The sequence below is a fragment of the Xiphophorus maculatus genome, chromosome 4 (assembly GCF_002775205.1).
Source record: "Xiphophorus maculatus strain JP 163 A chromosome 4, X_maculatus-5.0-male, whole genome shotgun sequence".
NCBI classification, from domain to species: Eukaryota; Metazoa; Chordata; class Actinopteri; order Cyprinodontiformes; family Poeciliidae; genus Xiphophorus; species Xiphophorus maculatus.
The window spans coordinates 2808147-2832273 of record NC_036446.1 but is presented as its reverse complement, the minus strand read 5'-3'; the positions used below and the strand labels follow the sequence as shown (position 1 = coordinate 2832273).

At 38.1% G+C, this 24127-nt stretch overlaps 2 protein-coding genes across 3 annotated transcripts in view; one reads left to right on the top strand and one right to left on the bottom strand.

Annotated features, from left to right (window-relative positions):
• serinc4 (serine incorporator 4) overlaps positions 1 to 11946 on the top strand; it is a 101340-nt gene extending 89394 nt beyond the window's left edge. For both annotated transcript variants that reach the window (XM_023332580.1, XM_005808118.3), the window contains exons 8-11: positions 7065 to 7191; positions 7285 to 7397; positions 8984 to 9137; positions 10470 to 11946. In XM_023332580.1, the coding sequence (XP_023188348.1) occupies positions 7065 to 7191; positions 7285 to 7397; positions 8984 to 9137; positions 10470 to 10677 (602 nt within the window). In that variant the 3' untranslated portion in view covers positions 10678 to 11946. The remainder of the gene's footprint in view (positions 1 to 7064; positions 7192 to 7284; positions 7398 to 8983; positions 9138 to 10469) is intronic.
• Positions 11947 to 15854: 3908 nt separating this feature from the next.
• The window catches only part of adamtsl5 (ADAMTS like 5), a 34499-nt gene continuing 26226 nt past the window's right edge, over positions 15855 to 24127 (bottom strand). The window contains exons 8-13 of the mRNA XM_023332576.1: positions 23404 to 23490; positions 22839 to 23002; positions 20870 to 21077; positions 17974 to 18102; positions 16996 to 17067; positions 15855 to 16639 (exon numbers count right to left, since the gene is read on the bottom strand). Coding sequence (XP_023188344.1) covers positions 16299 to 16639; positions 16996 to 17067; positions 17974 to 18102; positions 20870 to 21077; positions 22839 to 23002; positions 23404 to 23490 — 1001 coding nt within the window. The 3' untranslated portion in view covers positions 15855 to 16298. The remainder of the gene's footprint in view (positions 16640 to 16995; positions 17068 to 17973; positions 18103 to 20869; positions 21078 to 22838; positions 23003 to 23403; positions 23491 to 24127) is intronic.

Below are 24127 nucleotides of genomic sequence, written 5' to 3'. Positions count from 1 at the left end.
TGTAAAAATATTCAAGGCTTTTATTTTGAAATTATTATTATTCTCCATTTTAAAGTTCCAAAGTAATCCCATGTGTAACAGTGCTTTGGATGAAAACGTCAAATAAAGCCAAAAACAGCAATTACCTGATGTAAAACTATTCAAGGCTTTTATTTTGAAATTATTATTATGCTCCATTTTAAAGTTCCAAACTAATCCCATGTGTAACAGTGCTTTGGATGAAAACGTCAAATAAAGCCAAAAACAGCAATTACCTGATGTAAAAATATTCAAGGCTTTTATTTTGAAATTATTATTCTCCATTTTAAAGTTCCAAACTAATCCCATGTGTAACATTGCTTCGGATGAAAAAGTCATATACGGCCAAAAAGAGCAATTACGTCATGTAAAATATTCAAGGCTTTTATTTTGAAATTATTATTATGCTCCATTTTAAAGTTCCAAACTAATTTCATGTGTAACAGTTACTGAGTTAAATCAGTTATATACAGCCCAAAGCAGCAGGTAGTTCTAAAGGCCAGTTCTCAGTCCTGATCTGTTTCAACTGAGGATAGATAGAACTACAGTGATGCGTATTCGTAGTCCAAATCAGCAGCCAATAGCCTCTTGAGTTCCGTTGCTATGGCAAATAATGGTCTCAGCAGGTGTGAACTGTGAGCTCTGAGCTCTCAAACACACAAGTGTGTTTGAGCAAACACATTTTACTGACAAAAAAGCATTGGAAACAAATCCTTCTTGTTCGGGAACCGTAATACATATTCGAAAAGCGTTTGCAGCGTATGACAGTTCAATGTGTCTTCTGCGATAGTCCCGAGATTCATATCTGTACCTCACTCAGAACATTTACAGCGATGAGAGAAAGAAATGTTGTGCCCAGATCGGAAATTCTATTCAAATACATGGGAGAGAGCCTCAGACAGCCTCAGAAAATCCTGTCGCATGACTTTGCTCTGAAGCACCGTGACAGAAAACCGTACGGTCTAGATAAATTTCGAAAACATTTTACCGGAGCAGACAGGCGTATCAATGTCAGGACCGATTTTGATACTAATCGTGCGATATTTGTGGGCGTGATGGCGATTTCAAAAATGATTTGGGTTGAAAAAGTTGTCTTCATCTCTCACTCTAAGCAGCCAGAAACGCACTCTAACTTGAGCAAAAATGAGAAACTTTGGGTCGCTTAGAGGCAAATTGTGGACAAACCGTAACTGGTATCGACGAGCCGTCTTCACTTTCGAAGAGATCACAGACGTATCTACAAAATGAAATTTGAATGGCATTTCTAGGTGAATTTGTGACGACACAGCAAATCCTCAAAAATAGGGTATTTCTAGGATTTTTCCCATTGAGTTATAATGGGGTTTTTTTCGCAGTTTTTTGCGAATTATGTCGCCACGTTAAGCCCAAATCCCACCAAAAATAATAGCTCCAATGGCGTGAATTTTCTGCACGTTTTGATACCTCATTTGTAGGTGTGCACCCAGCGGTATGAGCCGCATTAACGGTTACGGAAGAAAAATAAAGAATAATACTTAAAGAGACGCTTCTCTCCGACAATAGTAATAGGTTCCTGCCATTGCTTTGCATGGCAGGCCCCAATAATATTAAAGAGACGCTTCTCTCCGACAATAGTAATAGGTTCCTGCCATTGCTTTGCATGGCAGGCCCCAACTAGAAAATTTCGGAAGAAATTTAGCCGGGGCCTGCCGAGGCGCGCCCGGGGGGCATGGGCCCGGCGTCGTCGCGCCAGAAATCGGCGTCGACGCCAAAGGACGCCGCGACGCGATCAGCGGCACGCGGAGAACCGCAAGAACGTCGAGCGAGGCGGACGCGCACCGTTCGGTACGATTTAAAATGTTGTCGAGGCTTTTATTTTGGAAGTTTTGTTAAACTTCATTTCAAAGGGCCAAACTAATCCCATGCGTAATAGTCCTTGGGTTAAAATAGTTATATAATGCTCAAAACGCAAGTAGCTGATGTAAAAATATTCAAGGCTTTTATTTTGAAATTTTCAGTATGCTTCATTTTAAAGTTCTGAACTAATACCACGTGTAAGAGTGCTTTGGATGAAAAAGTCAAATAAAGCCAAAAAGAGCAATTACGTCATGTAAAAATCTTCAAGGCTTTTATTTTGAAATTTTCAGTATGCTTCATTTCAAAGGGACAAACTAATTCCATGTGTAACAGTGCTTTGGATGAAAAAGTCAAATAAAGCCAAAAAGAGCAATTACGTCATGTAAAAATATTCAAGGCTTTTATTTTGAAATTTTCAGTATGCTTCATTTTAAAGTTCCGAACTAATACCACGTGTAACAGTGCTTTGGATGAAAAAGTCAAATAAAGCCAAAAAGAGCAATTACGTCATGTAAAAATATTCAAGGCTTTTATTTTGACATTTTCAGTATGCTTCATTTCAAAGGGCCAAACTAATACCATGTGTAACAGTGCTTTGGATGAAAAAGTCACATAAAGCCAAAAACAGCAATTACCTGATTTAAAAATATTCAAGGCTTTTATTTTGAAATTTTCATTACGCTTCATTTTAAAGTTCTGAACTAATACCATGTGTAACAGTGCTTTGGATGAAAAAGTCAAATAAAGCCAAAAAAGAGCAATTACATGATGTAAAAATATTCAAGGCTTTTATTTTGAAATTTTCAGTATGCTTCATTTCAATGGGCCAACCTAATCCCATGAATAACAGTCATTGGATAAAATCAGTTATATAATGCTCAAAACACAAGTAGTTGATGTAACAATATTCAAGGCTTTTAATTTGAAATTATTATTATGCTCCATTTTAAAGTTCCGAACTAATCCCATGTGTAACAGTGCTTTGGATGAAAAAGTCATATACGGCCAAAAAGAGCAATTACATGATGTAAAAATATTCAAGGCTTTTATTTTGAAATTTTCAGTATGCTTCATTTTAAAGGGCCAAACTAATCCCATGTGTAATAGTCATTGGGTTAAATCAGTTATATAATGCTCAAAACAAAAGTAGTTGATGTAAAAATATTCAAGGCTTTTATTTTGAAATTATTATTATGCTCCATTTGAAAGTTCCGAACTAATCCCATGTGTAACAGTGCTTTGGATGAAAAAGTCATATACGGCCAAAAAGAGCAATTACGTCATGTAAAATATTCAAGGCTTTTATTTTGAAATTTTCAGTATGCTTAATTTTAAAGTTCCAAACTAATCCCATGTGTAACAGTTACTGAGTTAAATCAGTTATATACAGCCCATAGCAGTTCTAAAGGCCAGTTCAGTCCTCCTCTGTTTCAACTGAGTATTCCACTATAGATAGAACTACAGTGATGCGTATTCGTAGTCCTAACCAGCAGCCAATAGCCTCTTGAGATCCGTTGCTATGGCAAATAATGGTCTCAGCAGGTGTGAGCTCTGAGCTCTGAGCGCTCAAACACACAAGTGTGTTTGAGCAAACACACTTTACTGAAAAAAAGCATTGGAAACAAATCCTTCTTGTTCGGGAACCGTAATACATATTCGAAAAGCGTTTTAAGCGTATGACAGTTCAATGTGTCTTCTGCGATAGTCCCGAGATTCATATCTGTACCTCACTCAGAGCATTTACAGCGATGAGAGAAAGAAATGTTGTGCCCAGATATGAACCGAGGTCTGCTGTCACTCTAATTTGAAGAAAAATGAGAAACTTTGGGTCGCTTAGAGGCAAATTGTGGACAAACCGTAACTGGTATCGACGAGCCGTCTTCACTTTCGAAGAGATCACAGACGTATCTACAAAATGAAATTTGAATGGCATTTCTAGGTGAATTTGTGACGACACAGAAAATCCTCAAAAATAGGGTAAAATAGGGTATTTCTAGGATTTTTCCCATTGACTTATAATGGGATTTTTTTCGTAGTTTTTTGCGAATTATGTCGCCACGTTAAGCCCAAATCCCACCAAAAGTAATAGCAATCATGGCGTGAATTTTCTGCACGTTTTGATACCTCATTTGTAGGTGTGCACCCAGCGGTATGAGCCGCATTAACGGTTACGGAAGAAAAATAAATAAAGAGACACTTCTCTCCGACAATAGTAATAGGTTCCTGCCATTTGCATGGCAGGCCCCAACTAGAAAAACAAAATTTCTGAAGAAATTTAGCCGGGGCCTGCCAAGGCGCGCCCGTCTGGTTTGTGCCCGGCGTCGTCACGCTACAAATTGGCATCGACGCTAAAGGATGCTGCAATGTAATCAAGTTCAGATTTCTTTAGCCGAAATCTCTTTGCTTCCTTGTCTTTCGTTAGGCGATGAAATACGTTCATGTTTGGTTCGGTTCAGTTCTACTCTAGTGGGCAGACTGTACCGCAGCTGCTGCGCTACAGATATTTCTCCGCTGATTTTCAGTAAAACTCTACAACGGAGAACCTGGAGGTTCTGGTTCGGATGAACAAAATAAACCCAGATATTTTATGTTTTATTATTTGAAATTATTGATAGGCCAAGCATAACGAAAAAAAACTCAGATCATGAAGATATTTTATGTAATTCAAACAAAAATTATAATTTACATCATACCAAGCTAATATTATGTAGTTCTGCTGTTTTTCACTGTCGGCACAAGACGGCAGCTGAGAGTATCTGTATCCGAAGCAACTGATTCAGTGAAGTAGCTTAATATGCTAGTTCCGGTTATTTGTGGCAATTTCTGCAAGTCACAATAGCTCTAGGTTGAGGTAAAACAAAATTGCCTTATTTCAGCTGATCAGATTGATGTTAACAGAGATTTTGTAGCCTAACAGGTTTCACGAAAGCCAGTTAGCAAAGTGCTAACATGTGAACAAATTGTGGTTCCATCAAGCTAGCAGCTACGCTATCAGAGCCACAACAAAATATCCCACAGCAGTCAAACTTTTAAAATCGATCACATTTCTTAAAGAACACATTACATTTAACAACTGTAAGCAGTTCTAATAATACTTACCTTAACCAAGCAGTCGGAAGCAGAAAGCTCTTCTTCTTCTTTTTGTTTTTAATGGCGGTTGGCAAGCAACTTAATGGTGTGCATTACCGCCACCTACTGGTATGGAGTGTGGATCAGGGCGCAACTTAAAAAAAAAAAACACTAAATCCTTTCTATCAGTTTAGTTTTCTTAAGAAATTTTATGAAATAACATAAATATTCATGGGGCGTGCTGTGGTGGCGCAGGGGGTTAGCACGCCCCACGTTTCAGTTAACCGCTCCCCAATCTAAAGTCTTACATATAATCCTGTTACCTTCAAACATGTAATAACCGCTTTATTTATTTTGTGTTTAATTAATATCTTATTAAGTTTAAATGTCTCTATATCATATTTCCTAATTTATTGTACTTGCTTTATATTTTCCACAATTAATTATTACATGTTCTACTGTTTCCATATCCATACCACACTCACATCTACCTGTTGGATGTTTACCAATCAAATTTAAAGTTTTGTTTAATCCAGTATATCCAAGGCACAATCTTTTTTTTTTCATACTTGCTCTTTTCGCTTTTCAGACTTACAATACTTCATTTGAGCCAGCTGGGGGAGACAATTCTCTGTTTTAGCCAGTAGGGTATTAGGGTTTTCAATGGATTTTCCCCATTGACTTATAATGGGGTTTTTTTCGTAGTTTTTTGCGAATTATGTCGCCATGTTCATCCCGAATCCCACCAAAAGTAATAGCTGGAATGGCGTGAATTTTCTGCAGGTTTTGATACCTCTTTTGTAGGTGTGCACGCAGCGGTATGAGCCGCATTAACGGTTACGGATGAAAAATAAAGAATTATAATAATAATAATAAAGAAACTTTTCTTGGGAGAATAGCAATAGGTTCCTGCCATTGCTTTGCATGGCAGGCCCCAATAAAGAAACACTTTCTCCGACAATAGCAATAGGTTCCTGCCATTGCTTTGCATGGCAGGCCCCAATTATTGATGCTCGACTGAAAATCAGGCAAAGATTGAATTTTGAACAAACATTTGGTGTTAGCTACGTTTCTCGTTTCCCTGGGGAATCTGTGAAACTCAATGGGATCTCTGGATTTTAGTGTCGGAGTATTTGTGAGTTTGGGTTGTGCCCGACCGTGTGTGTGGGTGCGTGTGTGTGTGTGTGTGTGTGTAAGCATGTTTACGAGTGTCAGAGGGCGTGTGTGACGGGGAAGCTACAGCTGAGGCCCCTTTTACAAGAAAGAAAGGAATTTCACCCGAATTAAACGGAGAACGAATCGATAAAGCCACCCTGTGCTGCAGTTCGTCTGCTCCTCAATTAAGTTAAGATAAAAAACACATTTGCTATTGCTACCATCTTACAGCCTTTTTCCTGCTAAACCAGGGTGTCCAAACTTTTTGCCATGATAGACGAAATTATTAAGTTGAAGGCACTTCAGAGCCACAAAAATGATTATGTTTTCCAGCTCCATTGTGTCATTTTGTAGCACATACAGTAATTATTTTACCTTCAGCTGTTATAAAAATGCTACATACATCATACATGACTTAAAAGAAATTTAACGCCTCCGTCTCTTTAAGAAACTCCTGCTCTTCCTTCAGGAAGTCACCACAACATAAATAGTAACATAAAACTATTTTTTCTGCCTTTTTAAATTTTATTTGCTCTATAATAAACTAAATGTAAAATTGGATTTAAATCAATAGCACAGTCAGATTTTTTGTTGAAAACATCCTTGTCGATGCAAAACATAAAAAGGTTTTATACCCCAACAGTTTCAAGCATTTTGGGATTGATTGTGTTATTATTTGTAGATTTGAGTAAAAGTGTGTCGAAATCTTTGGTTCTTGTTTCTCTAAAGCTTAAACGAAAGTAAAAACATTGTTAATTATTGGAAATCTATTTTTGTACCTCATTTTTTTAATGTAATTTGTCTGTAAAAAATATTTCCCTAAAGGATGGAAAAGGCAGCAACCACCTTCACTTGCATACCAGATTTATTCCAGTCTAGAATCAAGGGGGCCGCGCGGAATCTTTCAGAGGGCCGTAAATGGCCCTCGGGCCGCAGTTTGAACATCCCTGCACTTAACCCTGCTGTGTTGTTGTTCTGTGTGTCAGTGGTGTACCAGGGCATGAACATGACCGTCTGTTACCCCAGTGTGGGGCAAGATGGAGTGAAGAACGAGGGCAACGCTGTGGCCATCATCGGCGCCGCCATCATGTACTGCTGCGTTCTGTTTGCCTGGTGAGTCCAAACTTTACGCCTCAGAGAACATCTGAGTTTTCCTTGTCACATAATTATTATTTCATTTAATTTTTAAATTTGTATTTTTTGCAGTAATGAAGCTTCGTATCTGGCCGAGGTGTTTGGTCCGTTCTGGATGATCAAAGTTTATCGTTATGAGTTCCAGAAAGCGACGTGTTGCTTCTGCTGCCCAGAGGAAGAAGCAGGTCGGATTTACTGTCGTCCTCAATGGAACTAAAACCCCGAGGCAGTTTTAGTTTAATTATAATAATTATAATTAACTCTCAGCTGCCGTTTGTAAAGTTACACAGTCAAAAACTAACAGCAAAAATTTGGGTCATAAGAGAAAAAAACTAATTCATTTATAAATGTCACAGTCTAAATATTTAGCTTGTTGACTGAATATTTAGTTCTTATTTAGACTAAATATTTAACTTCGTAATAAAACATATGCCAAATACTTACCTTTCCAACTAAATATTTAGCTTACTAGGCAAATGTTTAGCTTTCTAACTAAATTTTTAGTTTGGTTATAAAATACATAGTTTTGTATAACAAATATTTAGCCTGCTAATAACATATTTTGTTTGTATAGTAAATACAAACAAAATATATTGTTTGTATTTGTGATGTTCACATTGTACTGTTTTCTGTTTGAGCCAATCCTAGTCACGCCCCTCATTTCCGTTATTCCTCGCACCTGCGTTGCTTCCTGATTGTCTCCCTTCTTAAGCCTCTCTCAGTCGCAACCACGCTGCCAGATTATCGAACGCTTTCAGCTAGTAGTTTTCCAGCACTTCTTCCTCGCCCTCATAGCCACGACCACGCTTTGTTCCTCGGACCTGCCCCTTTTGCCTTGCCCTTGTCGGACTGTTACTATCGCCCTTCTGGATCTCGACCCACGCCTGTTTCAGTTACACCGCTCTCGCCCACTCCCACGGATTCTACCCTTAGCCCCGATCGTGCATGACCTCGGCCCGTCTGACTAAGGATTCGGATCTGGATTTGGTTCTTCTGCTGCCTAACTAGTTGTACGCTGCCCTGCATCAGCGCTTCCCTCCCCAGGCACTTCCTGCCGAGCTCTGCGTCAGCGCAGCATCCGCGCTCCTCCTGGTTCCTCAGCCGATCACTTCAGTTACTGATCGCCAAGCCAGTGCTGCAGCGGACGATCCTGCGTGCCCGGTTTAAGCTGCCTTTTAATAAATATCAGAGTTTTCTGCTCACTCCTGTGTCGTGGCTGATTTTCTGGGTCCCTCTAGTGAACCATTACAGTATTTACATATTTATAGTACAAATATGCTAAATATGCTAAATACTTAGCTTGATAATTAAATATTTAGTTTTCCAGCAAACTGTTTAACTTGCTAACTAAACATTTTGTTTGTAAGGCAGATAATTTACTTACCTGATTAAGTTGAGTACAAACAGAGAAAAGCTTCAAAAACAAAAAAACTGATGAATGACCAACAACCGTTTTCACGCCGAATATTTGCAAACATGAAATGTGTTTGATCCATTTCTGATCTGGTCTCTAGTGAACCTGTCAAGCTGCTCATTAAAAAACTCTATTATTGAGATACAGATTCATAAACATCGATTCATATTTTGTTGAAAAATGTGTGAAATCAGCCTTTAATGCTAACAGCCTGAGGTTTCACCGTGTCTTTGTTTCAGCCAGAATCTAAGCTGTTGCACCATTAGGTCACATTTAAAACATATTCAATGATTAGATTTAATGCAGTTTCAAGTTTTCAAGTTTTACAATTTTGATATTTTCGTCTTTTTTTTCCAGTTGAAGATGAGTTTGTGGTTGATGATGACAACAAAGGCTGTCAGAAGGTTATTCATAATGAGACGCAGCGGGTGGCGTACAGCTACTTCTTCTTCCATTTCGTCTTCTTCTTGGCATCGCTGTATGTCATGATGACCCTCACTAACTGGTTCAGGTAAGACAGGGAGCCGTTTGTTTTTAAAGGGGTCGTGTTGTGCACAAAGTCACACTTTGCATGTTTTCTTACTTCCATTTGTGTATCAACTGCTTCTAAAAACAGTCCAAGCACCAAGAAGAAACATTTCTTGACAATAAGTTAATGCTTTTTTTCAAAACCTCCCAAATGTAACGTCAGAAACCAGCTGCCCTGCAACCTGTAACTCAAGCTGAGCTCCAGCACTTTTGGTCAGCTGGCTTATCTGCTGTATGCGCTGTATAATGGCTGCTGGAAAAGACAGGTGTTTTGTTGTTGACTCACCATCCAGAAACCACTTGCTGCATTCTTGTTGGTTGTGCAGGAGGCTCAACTTATGCTTTTCAAACATGTATGGTTGTATAATTGTACATCTGTTTGCAGAAATGTTCTCATGTAGGCGTAAGTGTTGAGTTAGGGGCGCAGCCAGCAGCAATTTATTTGGACTTAAATTGACAGGACACTCTAAAAATACAACAACATTTTAGAACCACCATAAATAGAAGAAAAAAAATAAGAGTAAATTTCCTCCAAAAGAAATTTGAGATCCAATTCAGAAATCTTCTAGACGAAACTCAGAACTTGTCTGAACTCAAAAAGTGTAAAAATTTTTGAATTTGGAAATTTCCAAAAGTCGAAAATGTGGGACCTTTCAACCTTATAAGTTTCCAAGTTTTCTGTAGAAAATTTCTCAGATTCTTCTCAAAATTTGAGGGTTTTTTCTCGTAAATGTTTGACTTTTCAAACTCAGAAATTTCTTTTTTTTGTAGAAAATGTCTGATGTTAATCTAAAAATCTCAAAAAAAATGTTCTCACAAATTTTCGACTCATTGAGCTCAGAACTTTAAATGTAATTTCTAGAAAATTTCTGAGGTTGAACTCAAAATGTTTTTCTAGCTAAATTTAAACGTTCAGAGCTCAGACGTTTTCTTGTTTTCAAGAGAATTTCTGCTATCAATCTGAAAATTTTAGATTTCTTTCTTTCAAATTTTCCACTTTTAGAGCTCAGAGATTTCCAAATTTTTTTCTAGCAAATTTCAATAATTAGTCTCAGAATTTCTGAGCTTTTTGGCAGAAGTTTACTCCATTTCATTTTCAATTTACAGTGGCCCTAGTACACTGTTGTACTAAAACTGCTCATTCTGAAAGGAGCTCAAAATAATGTCAAAATAATCTCAGAATGATTTTGTCCAAAAAAGGCATGAACATGTTTTATATCGTTTATATCTTTACCTGTTCAAGAAAGTAAAACAGGTCGCCTTTAACCTGATTGTGTCATGACTTCCTATTCTGAATATTGGCGTTCTCTTGCAGCTACGAGTCGGCGGTGTTGGAGACCACCTTCACCCACGGCTGCTGGTCCACCTTCTGGGTGAAGATGTCGTCCTGTTGGGCGTGCGTCATCCTCTACCTGTGGCTGCTGCTGGGCCCGCTGTGCAGCTGCCAGAACGAGTCCAGGCCGCGCCGCTCCCGCATCAAACGCCGCTCCGCGTCCTGCCGCCACGTCAGCGTCAGCGTGTGACACCGTCAGCGACGCCCCAACGTGGCCGTACAAGGGCGGAGCGAGGCGGGTCGGCCGCGGCGCTCTGGGGGCTGCTGGGGTCAAAGACTCACAGAGTGAGAGTGAGAGCCGAGCGCCGGGCCAGAGGGACCGGAGCTACACTCAACCACAATCAGGGACGTGATTGTGACTTTCAAACTCGCAGAATGAATTGCCAAAGGGAGCCGGAGGAAAGGACCGTACACTGAAAAAACACAAAATCTTACCAAGTATTTTTGTTTACTTTCTAGTGAAAATATCTTAGAACTCTTGAAATAAGACAAAAATAGGAGCTTGTTTAAAGTTAATAACTAAATGTAATATTGATGAAAGACTGCTAGTTCACTAAGAACAGGGAAAAATAGCTTCTGAGAATACAACTAGTTTTTTTTCATCAATAATATGAAATTATTAACTTATAGCAAAGTCCTATATCTTGCTGAAAAGTTACTTGTAAGTTAGTGTAAGTGTACTGAGATATTTGCAGTAGAAAGTAGACAAAAATGCTTAGTAAGATTTAGTTGTTTTTTTTGCAGTGTATTTCTCGGGAATGACATTAAGGATCTGAAAAAATGTGCACGTTTTATATCTTTACTGTTGAAATGTGATAGTACTTTTTTATGATCATGTTTTCCAATATTTAGACAGGCAGTGTCTGTTTGCTGTAACATGACAGCCGAGGAAGAAACTCTGACACTGAGCCGATTTTATTCAGCCTTTTTGTCCTCTGATCATCTGATAATGTAGAAATCTTGTGAAAACTCATTCCACCTCATGCCACACACTTCACAGTCATCAGAAATGTATTTTTAGTCCCTTACATTAAGACATCTGTTAAGACATCATCAGTAAATACAACAACGTGTTTCTGTTTGTATCCACTTTGCATTCCAGCAAACCGTTTCTGGACAATTTTGGGACGTGTGCGCTTCTTTTTACTGTGGTATGACTGTTGCAATCCCAGTTTTTGTCACTAGATGTCACTGCATCAAACGTAATGAGCTTTTAAACGAGAAAGACAGCAGAGAAAGAGTTTTTAAAAATGTGAGAACTGGAACCTGTGCAGGATATTGTGAGGATAAGCTGCTTCATTTGGAAATCCCGTCACTCTGGTGGAAGACTGCGCTTCAATCGAAAATGATCGATGATGTCAACACTAACATCAGGCTGAGCGACTCGGCTTAAAATTAAAATCTCAATTTTTTTTATACCAGATCCACTTTTCAATTTAAATTTTTTTTTATCACATTATTTTCTGAAAAAGAAATTTCACAGGACAGAAAACATTTTAAGAAAGTAGATTTTATTTCAATCATCTCTTCTTTGAGCTGTACGATGGAATATCTAGGCCGGGCTACAATCATTTCTGATTAATTACTAGAAAACAGTTAAAATATTAGGAGAATAAAGATGCAATTTTACTAGAAAATATCTTAAAATTATTTGAAAAAAGTGACTTTAAGGAGAAAAAACTTGCTGTTTTTATTTGTGTCAGAGTTCTTATAAAATAACTCAATCTCCTAATATTACAACTTTTTTCTGGTAATATAAAATGTTTATTCTAATATTATTTCGACTTTATTGTCATTTGACTTTATTCTTGTATTACTGCAACTGTATTCTTGTAATTGTAATGAAAAAAGAAAAACATCTTAGCCTGACTGTAGAGTTGTAGAAATGGACGTGCTGAAAAATTCAATTAAATCTAAAAAAAACAAATATTCAATTAATTGATAAAATCAATTCATCGCCCAGCCCTTACGCTGAAACTGTTTATGTTTTCCAGAACCGTTAAAGATCTAGACACATTTATTTTTATGCTTTTATTCAAATTTTCATGATCAATTGCAGGATATGGACGACGCATAACCTGCGACTTTTTTCCCCTCATACAATAAATTCCCATCAGAAATTTCAGCTTTTGAATAGAAACTGAATACAAATTCATTCATGCAGCTCCTGGTCAAAAACATAAAGTTTTCCAACATCTTTGACTTTAAGCCAAAGAAAGCTCATATTTTTAAATGAAACCTTAAAATGTCCAGCATCGCTGGCCTGCATTTAGTAAAAGCTTCAGAGATTTACCCGATCGACAGAGAGGCAGCTAAACGGAAACGTACAATGAAAGAAACGGTAAAATAAAAGTCATGTTTGCGTTAATATTGCTTTATAGTGTATATTTCAGTTTATTCATTATACAGACGGGAAAACTTCGTGTTTACATATATTTTTACAACTGTAAATGAAAAACTTTATGAACAGAATGAATTGAAAAACAGTTTTTTAAGAAATAAAAATGAGCTCCAGAGGTAGATTACACTTTTGTTGTTTTGCCTCCTGAATTTGTCTTATTAGCAAAGCAGAAACAGCTTCTTCATAGAAACGTTCACACAGAAGTTACAGTCAACAGGTTTCCATCATTTCTCCGTTCCTGAAAGGAAACTGAACCGAATGTCTGCAATGACTTTTTTATTTTACTGCTGCTAAGCAGGAATCATATAGGTTGATTTTAGTCTTTTATTTGTTGTAGATGCAAAGCATTTTTGTAAATAAAATGTTTTCTTATGATTGTTGTCTCTGATTTGCTGGTGGGAGTTATGCTGCAGGTCCAAAATCTCAAATTTACAACACAAGAACATTAACACATGTTGGATTTTCTGAAAAAATATATACATTGGCACTCAATATTTGTTTTTGCTATTTCAGTAACATAGTAATGCAGAGAAAGGAACACTTAGAACTGTTTTAAGATGCTACAGATCTATAAAACAAGGCCCAACGTTACACCCCAATTTAAGATAATTAATTAATTATCTGATTAAAACTGCAGCTAATCAGTGCCACACATTAAAAATACTGTATAATTAAATATATATCTCATGTCAAACATTACATAGCTCAACTTATTCAATGCAACACAGAAAATATTACTGCATAAAATAATATCACAAATAAGCAAAATACAGTATGAACACCGTTACATAAGTGACGTAGAAATAATGTGTTCAGATTCATACAAAAATACATTGTGTACCAGAAATTTTAATTTGTGGTAAATCTCTTCAATTATACACTTTTTTTTTAACAGAACTGTTCCAGAACGAGTCGCACTGCGCTGCTGCAGCAGCGCTGCTGCAGCCAGCGCTGCTGCAGCCACAACAAGTCACGCTCACATTTCACTAAATGGTTGTTTCCTGTTTCGTCGCCTTTCTTGAACATGTAAAAAAAATGAAGCAATGATGGAAACTCTTAAGGCCAGAAAAAGTTTTAACTGCAGGTTCCTCTGGTTACACTGTAAAAATCAGGATTAATGGATTCAGTCTTTTAGACAATCATTCTCTCAATGAGGAATGTTTGAGATGAAATCTGTTGGAAAAAGGAAGTCGAGTTGAGAATTAGTGAAATCTTTGGTAAAAGATGCAATAAATGAATCTGTTTGCTTTCATAAAGAACCTTAATAAGGTGCAATGAAAGTTATTTTCTTGAGAAACTCCCAGGTCACTTTCCTGATTCTTAAAGAGAAAACTCAGTTACAATGAGAGGTTATTAACAGTCCATATCTGACATCATCATGAACGTTGAATGTTTACAACAAGAATTTTTCTGTCAATAATTCCTTAAAATTGATTAACTGGTAGATTATTTCACTTAAAATGTGGGGGAAATATTTTGTTCTAAGTGAAATAAAGATATTTAGTTTCTCCATTTATGCAGCTGCAGATTTCAATCTGGATTTTTTGGTGTTTTGCATCTTCTTGGATCCTTGCTTTTTTTCCCCCCAGCAGCTTAACTGTTTGAATTGAACTTTTCCATCAGTTTTATGCTGCAAAGAAAATAAAAATCAAGTACACTCAATTGTGATTGTTAACCTGAAGTTAAAACGTCTCACCTCGTCAAATTAAAAGACATTTTATAACCGCTGGCACCAGCCAGGACAAGGCGCAGCTGAGCCTGTGTGGGATTACAAAAAACTGCAATAAAATCTAATTTCTGCACAAGTTCATTTTTTTTAAAGTAATGGCAGCTTAATTCTTTATAATCATTCCACAAATATATCAATAGAAGCCCGAAGAGGGCGAGTGGACGTCATCTGGGTCTCGTTAGCCTTTTTAAAAGTGAGATCAGTTTGCAAACTAACATCCATCAGAGTGGAACAAAGTGCATTTCTGCCATATTAAAGTATCTCCAGCCTCTTGAATGTCAGCAGAAACCTTTTCCATGAATCTTAAATCTGTTGTTTGGTTTGAATTAGCCAAAAAATGCTGGATTGTAAAAACTGTCTAAAACGTCCAGACTTATTCTTATTTACTGCTGCAACTTCTACAAATATTTGCTGCAGAAAAAGTGAGAAAAAAAAACATCTGTAATGTGTCACAGGAAGGAAACTCAGTGAAATTAATTGCAGCTGGATCTAAAAGTGGATAACGAGACAAATACTGTAAAGAACGGAAACTAAGAGGTTGCTGTGGAAAAACACTGGTGAGAAAAAGGTTGTTTTCAGTCACAACCGTCCTGCTCTTTGGTTTTTGTTTAAGGTGGGCGTCGCGTCGCACCCACCTAAAGTGCTTTAAATAGTCTCTTAAATAACCATGGCGTTCGTTCTCTGCATTCAGAATGTGTCAGATTTCCAGGGCCGGTCCAAGACTTTTCAGGGTCCTAAACAGATTTTTCATTTGGGAAGGGCCCGTACCTACATGTCAACATCAGATGATTCTTTACTCCTGTGCTGCTAACATTAGCATCATTTGTAGTTAGCTTACATCATAATGGTGTCACTATGGCTGTTGATTTGAACCTTACAGGAGCAGCAAACTAAAAAATTACATGGACTTTGAAATGCATAGTTGTACACTGCAAAACACAAAATCTTATCAAGTAATTTTTGTCTAGTTTCTGTGCAAATATCTTAGTACACTTGGAATAAAACAAAACTAACTTTTCAGCCAGTGAATAATTCTTTAATATTGATGAAAAAGTTTGAGTACCACTGGCAGATTATTTTACTTTTTTCCCATTTTACAAATGAAACAATCAGCCAGTGGAACAAGTAGTTTTTCATCGATATTAAGGCATTATTGACTTAAAACAATCCCCGATATGTTGCCGAAAAGTTAGTTTTGTTTTATTTCAAGTGTTCTAAGATATTTGCACAAGAAACTAAATCAAAAATACTTGGTAAGATTTTTTTGTTTTTGCAGTGTATTTAGGTGTGTCTTAAATTTTAACTATTTGAAAGAAACTCCAGCTGACAAACACTAAATTTACAGCAAACAAGTTGACAAACTTAACTTTATATGTCCCCAACAGAGGCAGCAGAAAATAGGACGATATTAACCAAAACAATTTTTTTCCCACATGTAATAAAATTTAGTTTGTATTATTTTAAATATATATATTTTTAATGATGCTATCTTGGTGCTCTTGGCAGCCCCTGGTGGTGTGCGGGCCCCAATCAGCCCTCAACTCGCATTGCTTTGGACCGGCCCTGCAGATTTCAGACTAAAACCTGAAAAGTTCCCGTTTCCTGCTCCAGTGATGCTCAACAGGTCTTCAGTTTTAAAGTTCACACATGAAATATGACGCATCAGTCTGCGCTCGCAGCCTCACACCGCCTCGTCTATTTCTGCAGGACTTTTCGTCCCTCTGTTGCTGCAGAGCCTCTGGAGCGGCCGCAGCAGCTCGTCCTCTCTGGGTCGGTACGGAACCACGTAGCTGTCCTCCTCCAGCAGGATGCGGTTCAGCGTGCGCTCGTAGTTGATGTGGCGCCGCACCATCAGGACGTACTGCTTCCCCGGCTGCAGGTCGGGGCAGTCGCACAGGTTCGGGACCCACAGGAACTCGCGGTGCTCCAGCCGGAAGCGGTTTCGGTACGTGTGGATGATCTGGACGTCGTAGCGCGTCTCCTCGCCCCGGTACAGCTTCCCCAGAACTCTGCCACGAAACACTGCCACAGAAATAAACAAGAAACGGCGACTTCTATTGGATAGTTCCGTTCATACAGAGTGGGGTTGTGTGGAGTAGCTGCCTCAGTCAGTATCTTACCGAAAGAGAACAGCTGATGGATGTCAGTTAGAGGAACTTTTAGCATCTAAATAAACTGAGGACTTATTTTTAATTTCGGTGCTTAAACACGGAACTGAACTTGGAAAGAAATCTTTTCACTTTTCTGTTCCATTAACCAAACGAAGCTGTTGCCTCTAAATGTTTTTAAGGCTTTTCTTACTGAAGGAATCATCTGTCTGATGTTTTTACTGAGAAATGTTTTAAATAATTCATAAACTCCAAACCAAAAGTCCTTACCAAAGTCCTTTTTGCAATACTGTCTCTGGCGTTCCCTTCGTCCTTTAACTCTCTGACATTTTCCACAATTCTCTAAAGAATAAACCAAGAAGAAGTAAAGTTAGAAAGTCAGAAGGCCATAAGGAACGTTGATAAAAATATCTTCAGGGCTGTTTGCCTGAACATTCATAAACTAACATGTCTACAATGAAAGGTTACATCAGTATTTCCTTTCTTTAACTGCATTTGAGTGTTTGATGTGGGATATTGTTTATAAAGTTACACAGTAAAAATCAACAGCTATAATTTGTCTTATTTAGTCTGTAATAAGGAAAAAATGGGGATTCATTTTTCAAAGTCATATTATCACCATGTTATTGATTAATTTATAAGTGTTGCCGTATCAAACTAAATATTTAATTAGCAAACTAAATATTTGCTAATTAATATTTAAAACTGGAAGACAGAAAACAATGTTTTGTTTTCAGACAAATATATTTAGCTAGCAAGCTACATATCCAGCTTTGAGCAAAATCTTTTGCTTCAAATAAATATTTATCTTGCTAACAAAATATTTAATAGAAGCTAGACATTTAGCTTGATAGCCAAATATTTGTTTGAAGCTGGATATTTAGTTTGCTGGCTAAACATTTAGCTTCTGACTAAAAATTTAGCTAACAAACTAAATATTTAGTTTACTTAATTTAGTTGGTTTGCAAACTACAAACAAGCTAAAACTAAAAATAACTATTTGGTTTGTAGCTAACTATTTAGTATCCTGACTAAATTTTGACTTTGGAGAAAAATATTTAGTTTGAAGCTGACATTTAAAATAAATCCCCTGGTTAAAATGATGTTTTCTTCTCTTATGACAGGCTGAATAACCCAAATATTGTTCATTTTTGACTGTGTAGCTTTACACTGTGTAGCCCATGTCTGAGCTTCATAGGAGCTTCTGCAGAACATTTTGAAGAGCTGCTGTGGAAGCGGTGCTCGTACTTCCAGGTGGAGCCTGAGGAAGGAGGTTTCTGTGGCTTTCCTCGCGCTCCAGGCGGCTGATTGGCTGCTGAGGACGCTGCGGGTGGCGGCCGGGAGCCGGGTGACGGTGAGGATTTAGATCATTTAAAACTGGAAGACAGAAAACAAACAGTTTTGTGTGAACTACAGACTGCAGATCTTCTTAAAGTTTGTCACAGACTAATACTAATGGAATTTACTGGAATTTTAGGTAACAAAGGAGCAAAAATTTCTTATACTTTATATAGGTTTTAATTCTTCCATTTGGATCTCAGCTGCTTCTAAAAACAATGAAAGCGCTTAAAAAAAACACCCAACTTTTTTCTATCCATTGGTTTTTGGAAAATGAATCGATTCAAAAACCTCCGAGTCCGGAATGTAACTTCACAAATCAGCAGGCACTGCCCCGTTACCTAGCAACCTCAGCAAAGATAAGGCCGTTACCTAGCAACCCAAGAACATCAGCACTTTGGTCAGCTGGTTTTACTGCTACATGCGCTGTACAATGGCTGCTGGAAAAGACAAGTGTTTTGTTGTTGACATGAAAAATGTTACAAATTTTATATTTTCCTTCCACTTTGTTAATATGTTTTTTTTTTTGGTCTTTCACAAGAAATCCCAATATAACGTCTGAAGTTCTGTAGGACAAATAGAAATACTTTTGTTTTTGTGTCGCTGTGAACCATTCTGCACAGATATAAATGGTCAATACAGAAAGAACACATAATAAATAAAAGTAATTCATCTGTGGAGAATTCATAAAATATATGGACTGTCCTGAAATAACATGTTTTAAGGAGCAGCAGCAGAGGGAATTTATCCAACTGGCAGGTTTTATGACAGCGGCGTCACAAGCTAATATGGCCGGACACGTTTTGAAAACAGAGTTTAACTGCAGATGTTTTTAAGCAAGAAATAAAGAACAAAAGAAAAGTATTACTGAAGAAGACATGGGCATTTCAGAAACATTTAAAATGAAAAGCTGTTAGTGTTGATTGTTTTTAGGGATTCGCAGAGCTTTCTCAACTCAGAGTTATACTGTAGGACGACTGCACCATCCAACATCATAAATCCGCCCCCAGTCTCACCTTTTTCTACGTTTTCTGGCAACATTTTGAGATGGGTTCAGTTTGGCTGGGATCCACCAGCTGAAAAGGATTTTCCAAGAAGCTACTTAGATTCATGGCCTCATCGGATGGATAGAAAGTCTTTGGATTGGGAGCAGATTTCCATGTGGTTCAGGAACATTAGGGAGGTGAACAACGTGTTTGTAATCCACATTTAGTGCAGATAAAGCAGCTGTGTTCCTCTGAATCAGGGAGGTCAGCGTGCCGATCAGCAGCGGGGCAAAGGTGAATCACCACAGATGTTTTCACTCACTGAACCCAAATGGGCTCGCTCTAATTTGTGCAATTACAATAATTGGAACCAATTTAATCTTGGCTCTGTGGTTTCCTCTCAGAAAGATCAACCTGCAGCTCCGGAGCCGAAAGTTGCTCTGTGGACATCAAAGAATGGCTCTTACAGAGGGATGTATTAGTCAAAATTCACATTTTGCAAGTTTTTATACTTCAATTTGGGTCTCAACTGCCTCTAAAAACAACACAAGCGCTTAAAAAAACAAGCACCCAGTCGATGTTTGACTACAAGTTGATGCTCTGTGGTGTCTGAAAAATGAGCCGATTGAAAAACATGCAACATTTAATGTCAGAAATCAGCAGGCGCTGTCCCCGTTACCTAGCAACCCCAGCAAAGATTAATCCGTTACCTAGCAACCCAAGTGGAGCTCTAGCCCATTTGGTCAGTTGGTTTTACTGCTGTATGCGCTGTACAATGGCTGCTGGAAAAGAAAAGTGTTTTTCTGTGGAACTTAACCACAAATTATTTGCGTAAAATTTGCCAATTCATAGCTTTTTACATAGAGCATTGCTGAAGTATCATAACATGCAGCCTGGGAAGTTTGGTGCAATGCTACTGGGCACTGGCGTTTGCAAAGCAGCCAATCCAGGAGCGGAATTCATTTTCCTTAGTGCTGATTGGTTGTAACCCCAACAGCCAGTGGAAATAAGGCAGATTTCTGGATGTTAGCTTCTGTTGTAGCGCTACAACAGTTTCCGTGGTCCGTGTTAATGCACATTCAGGTACATTTGGTCTTTTAACTGTTATATTTTGCCGTTTCAAGTGTTTCTAGTGGTGGCCTTGAAAATCTGTGGATCTCATCTATCTGCTGGCAGCTGTGGTCCTTAGCCCATGTAAAAATACATTGTTGTGCTTTTAGATAAGAATAAAGAAAATGGCTGCAAACAGATGTACAATTATACAAGCATACAACTTTGAAAAGCAAAAATGGAGCCTCCTGCACAACCAATAAGAATGAAGCAAGTGGTTTCTAGATGGCAGGTTAAGAACAAAACACTTGTCTTTTCCAGCAGCCATTGTTCAGAACATACATTGGTAAAACCAACTGACCAAACATGCTGGAACTTAGCTTGGGTTGCTAGCTAACGGGCTAGGTTTCACTGGGGTTGCTAGTTGAGGGGCAGTACATACTGATTTGTGACGGAAAGTTTTTGAAACATCTCATTTTCCAGACACCAAAAATCAGTCAGATGGTTTGTTTAAGCAGCTGGGTTGTGTTTTGAAGCAGTAAAGGCCCAAATTGAAGTATAAAGACATGCAAAACCTGAATTTTGCATAGTAGGTCAGCTTTAAATTACATCTCTGCACATTTCTTTAGAAAATACCTTTTTAATAACTGTAAAATACTTTTTTAATTTGTAAATTTGCCCTCACTGTATCGTATCTTATTCTTATTTTTCAGTTTTTTATACATTTTTTCTACTTTAGTGAGAGCATGCATGTCTTTATCTTAACTCACACCAGTGGGGTTTCCGGGCGGTGTTGGGCGGTGCTCTGGAGGTCGTGGCAGAGGTCGTGGTTGGAGTGGTGGGTTGGCCTCTGGGGAAGTAGCTGGCTGTGTGGTGAGCCTGTCGCAGAGGGCTCCTCCTGCCGTGGTGCAGGGCGTACCGGTCCGGTGGAAGCCAGTACTCGTACTCGATTCCTGGGTTTCTGTCTGTCGCCAGAACCTGGACACAAGAAAACAGAATTATGTTTAAAAAAAAAAACAATCAACAAATCAGTTACTAGTTAGTAAATATATTAGTTAACCAACCAAACAACTAACCAATAACTTTTTCTTAAGAGCTTAGATCTTTGGTAGTGTTTACATTGGTGTTTCTGGTTTCGTATAATGGATTGAAAGGGATTCAAATTAAAGGGTTTAATTATGTAACTTTTATAAAAAATATATTTTTACATATTTGTTAAAACTGTCGCTATGTTGTGACAGTATGAGACAGATAATCTGTGAAAAGACTCAGCGAAGATAAAGAAATACATCGCTCCTGACCAGAAACAACCAATCAGAGCCAGCAGGAGGATCTTAGCGCTGTTAATCAATCCTGTGAACATGCTGCTAAATGTGCTATTGCCAGAAAAACAACTTACTATTACAAGAAAACTGGTTATGCGCCATCATCTGTGGCTACGCTAACTAGCCTGAGCAGAAACGAGGAAAAGCTGTATCATGAGCAGCACGCACACAGGAATGATTGACAGCACTAAGACCCACCTCCAAGCTCTGATTGGTTATTTCTGTTTAGCACTGGGGGAAGGTAGAGTTAGATTTTTTCAGAGATTATTTGTCTCATACCAAACTGTTACTACAGTGACAGTTTTAACAAATATGTAAAAGAAAAAAAAATTTTTCATAAAAGTTACTGCGGCTTTAATGTTGTTCGCATTTGTATGATTTTTTTCCTCCAAAACAATTCCAGTAATGGTTTCCATAGAGGACAGCGGTGCATGGAAATGGCTTTCTCTCTTCAAATCATCTGCAAACAAATGTCTTAATATCAACTGTATAGTTTATAAATGCTGGTATAGCTGACCTCCGTTTTGTGTTTATAAAAACCACAACAAATGGGAGAAACTGACGGTTTTGAGCTAAACTGGTGTGTTAAATTTCACAAAAACCAGCAGGGAGATGAGAGAAGAAGGAAGCTCAGCGCTTTCATTGTTCTAGAATTAAGCAGACTAAACTTTACGCTAACTTTGGAGTTTTAAACCTGCTGCTCACCACAGATTCTCCTTAATTCCCATAAGCCTGCTGTAATCCCCCGGATAAAATCAGCTCTTTGTTCTGGTGGCGCTTTATGGGACCTGATACTTCAGCAGATGATGCTAACCAACCAACCAACCAACCAACCAACCAACCAACCAATCAGTGAAACCAAACAGCAAACCAATAATTATGACAGTAATTGTTTTTAATCTGAATATGCCAGCTTCAAGGAATAAGCAGTTTTTTTGTGATGTTGTAAATTTGTTCCTGGTGTACAGAGTCTTATTGTATTTATATTTTAGCTTCGTGTGAATCGGCACGCTTCCATTCTTCCTGTTACTTCACTGCTGATAATCCTGAACTTCCCCACAAAGGGACAACAAGGGCTATTTTTTTCTTACATTGTATTTTCTGTTCTATTGTTAGCAAGAATATAGAGCTGTTTCATTCAGAATTAAGTAAATTACCTAAGAAATAAATACTGTTATTAATAATAATAGTTATAGTTACATTTAATCCGTTAACTGTTTATGTTCTGTAGTTTGGTTTAACAGTGTTTTTATTTTCACACCAAATACCTTTGCTGAGGTAGATAAGATCGGCTTCATTATCAGTGAATCTAAATCTCACTGATCTCCTAAAATTAAGAAAATTGGTACCGATAAATCAGTGCATCCCTGATTTTTATGTTTACTAATGCCTTGCTTAGTGAAACAGCTCTAACCATCAGATGCAGGTCTTCCTGGGTCGGTCCTGGCACCTCGAAGCTCTCCCAGGTGTCTGCAGAGCGCCGGTACAGCAGCTTGGTCCCAGCTACGCTGTACTCACCGGGAACGCTGATCTTCCAGTTTCCGTTGATCACAAACTGGGATCGACCGTTCTGCAGCGCTGTGCGATCAATAACAGTGAATGGAGTTACTGAGTATTCGTACAAACCGATTCAAATGCTTCTGATGATGGATTTTTCAGGCTAAACTGTTAAAGATTTCAGGGTGACAGAGGAGCAAATGATCCTGTGGTTATTTAAGGTGGTTTCCATAGCAGCAGATGAAAACAGGCACCTCCACCTGCTCTGCATCCCTACCAAACCACAGCGTGTGCCATTCTGGGTCTGTTTTATTTGCGTCGCCAACACAGCGATGAGAATAGATAACCTTAGCGATTATGTTACTCGGAAAGAAGCAGCCTGGTGCAGAAAGCAGACGGACAGTGAGCCGCTCGCCGGTCTCTGGGGAACAGATGTAATAATAAGTTTTAAAGCGCGTGAAGGGAGCAGAGATATCTCTTACCCAGATAATTCCTGCTGTTGTCGGTGACTCGGATGTGAGTGGCTCCAGCCGGGATCATCGTCACTTCGTTGTATCCAAACGGCCCGCCTGGCAAATCAAAGCACAAGCTTTAGTAATTCACAAAAACTGAAGCAGAAGTAATGCTTCATTATGATGACAAGCTTTATCATTTTAACAAGATACGGCTCCTGTTTGTGCTTCCCAGATCTGGAAGTTAAACGCTTCTGTGAAACATTTAACTTTGACTTTTTATATTTTTGCCATTGAAGCATCGCAAACATCATGTGTGACTAAATCTTACCAGTTATATGTTTACAGACAAACAGTCATTTCTATACTGTTGACCCTTCTATATGCCTAAAACCAAATTTTTATGCACCTTCATATTAATATTTGGTTTAACTGTTTATTAATTGCTTTAGTAAATTTAGGACGTCCACTGGCAGCTTCTCAAATCCCTGTTTGCTTCTGGAATAGAGAAGAAATTATTTTCCTATAGTTGCAAACTGATGGATGATCTAAACATTAACCAGATTTAATAAACTTGAGGCTGTTGGGACAAATGTGAAGTTAATAAAAACATACCAGCAGATAATGGTGTTTGTAGAAACTTAGCTACAGAATGAAAGTTGGAATATTTTTGCCTCTGATTCTTCACAAACGCATCAACATGACTCAGTTAAGCAAAGACAATCACTTCTATGCAGATGACACCGTTCTAAAT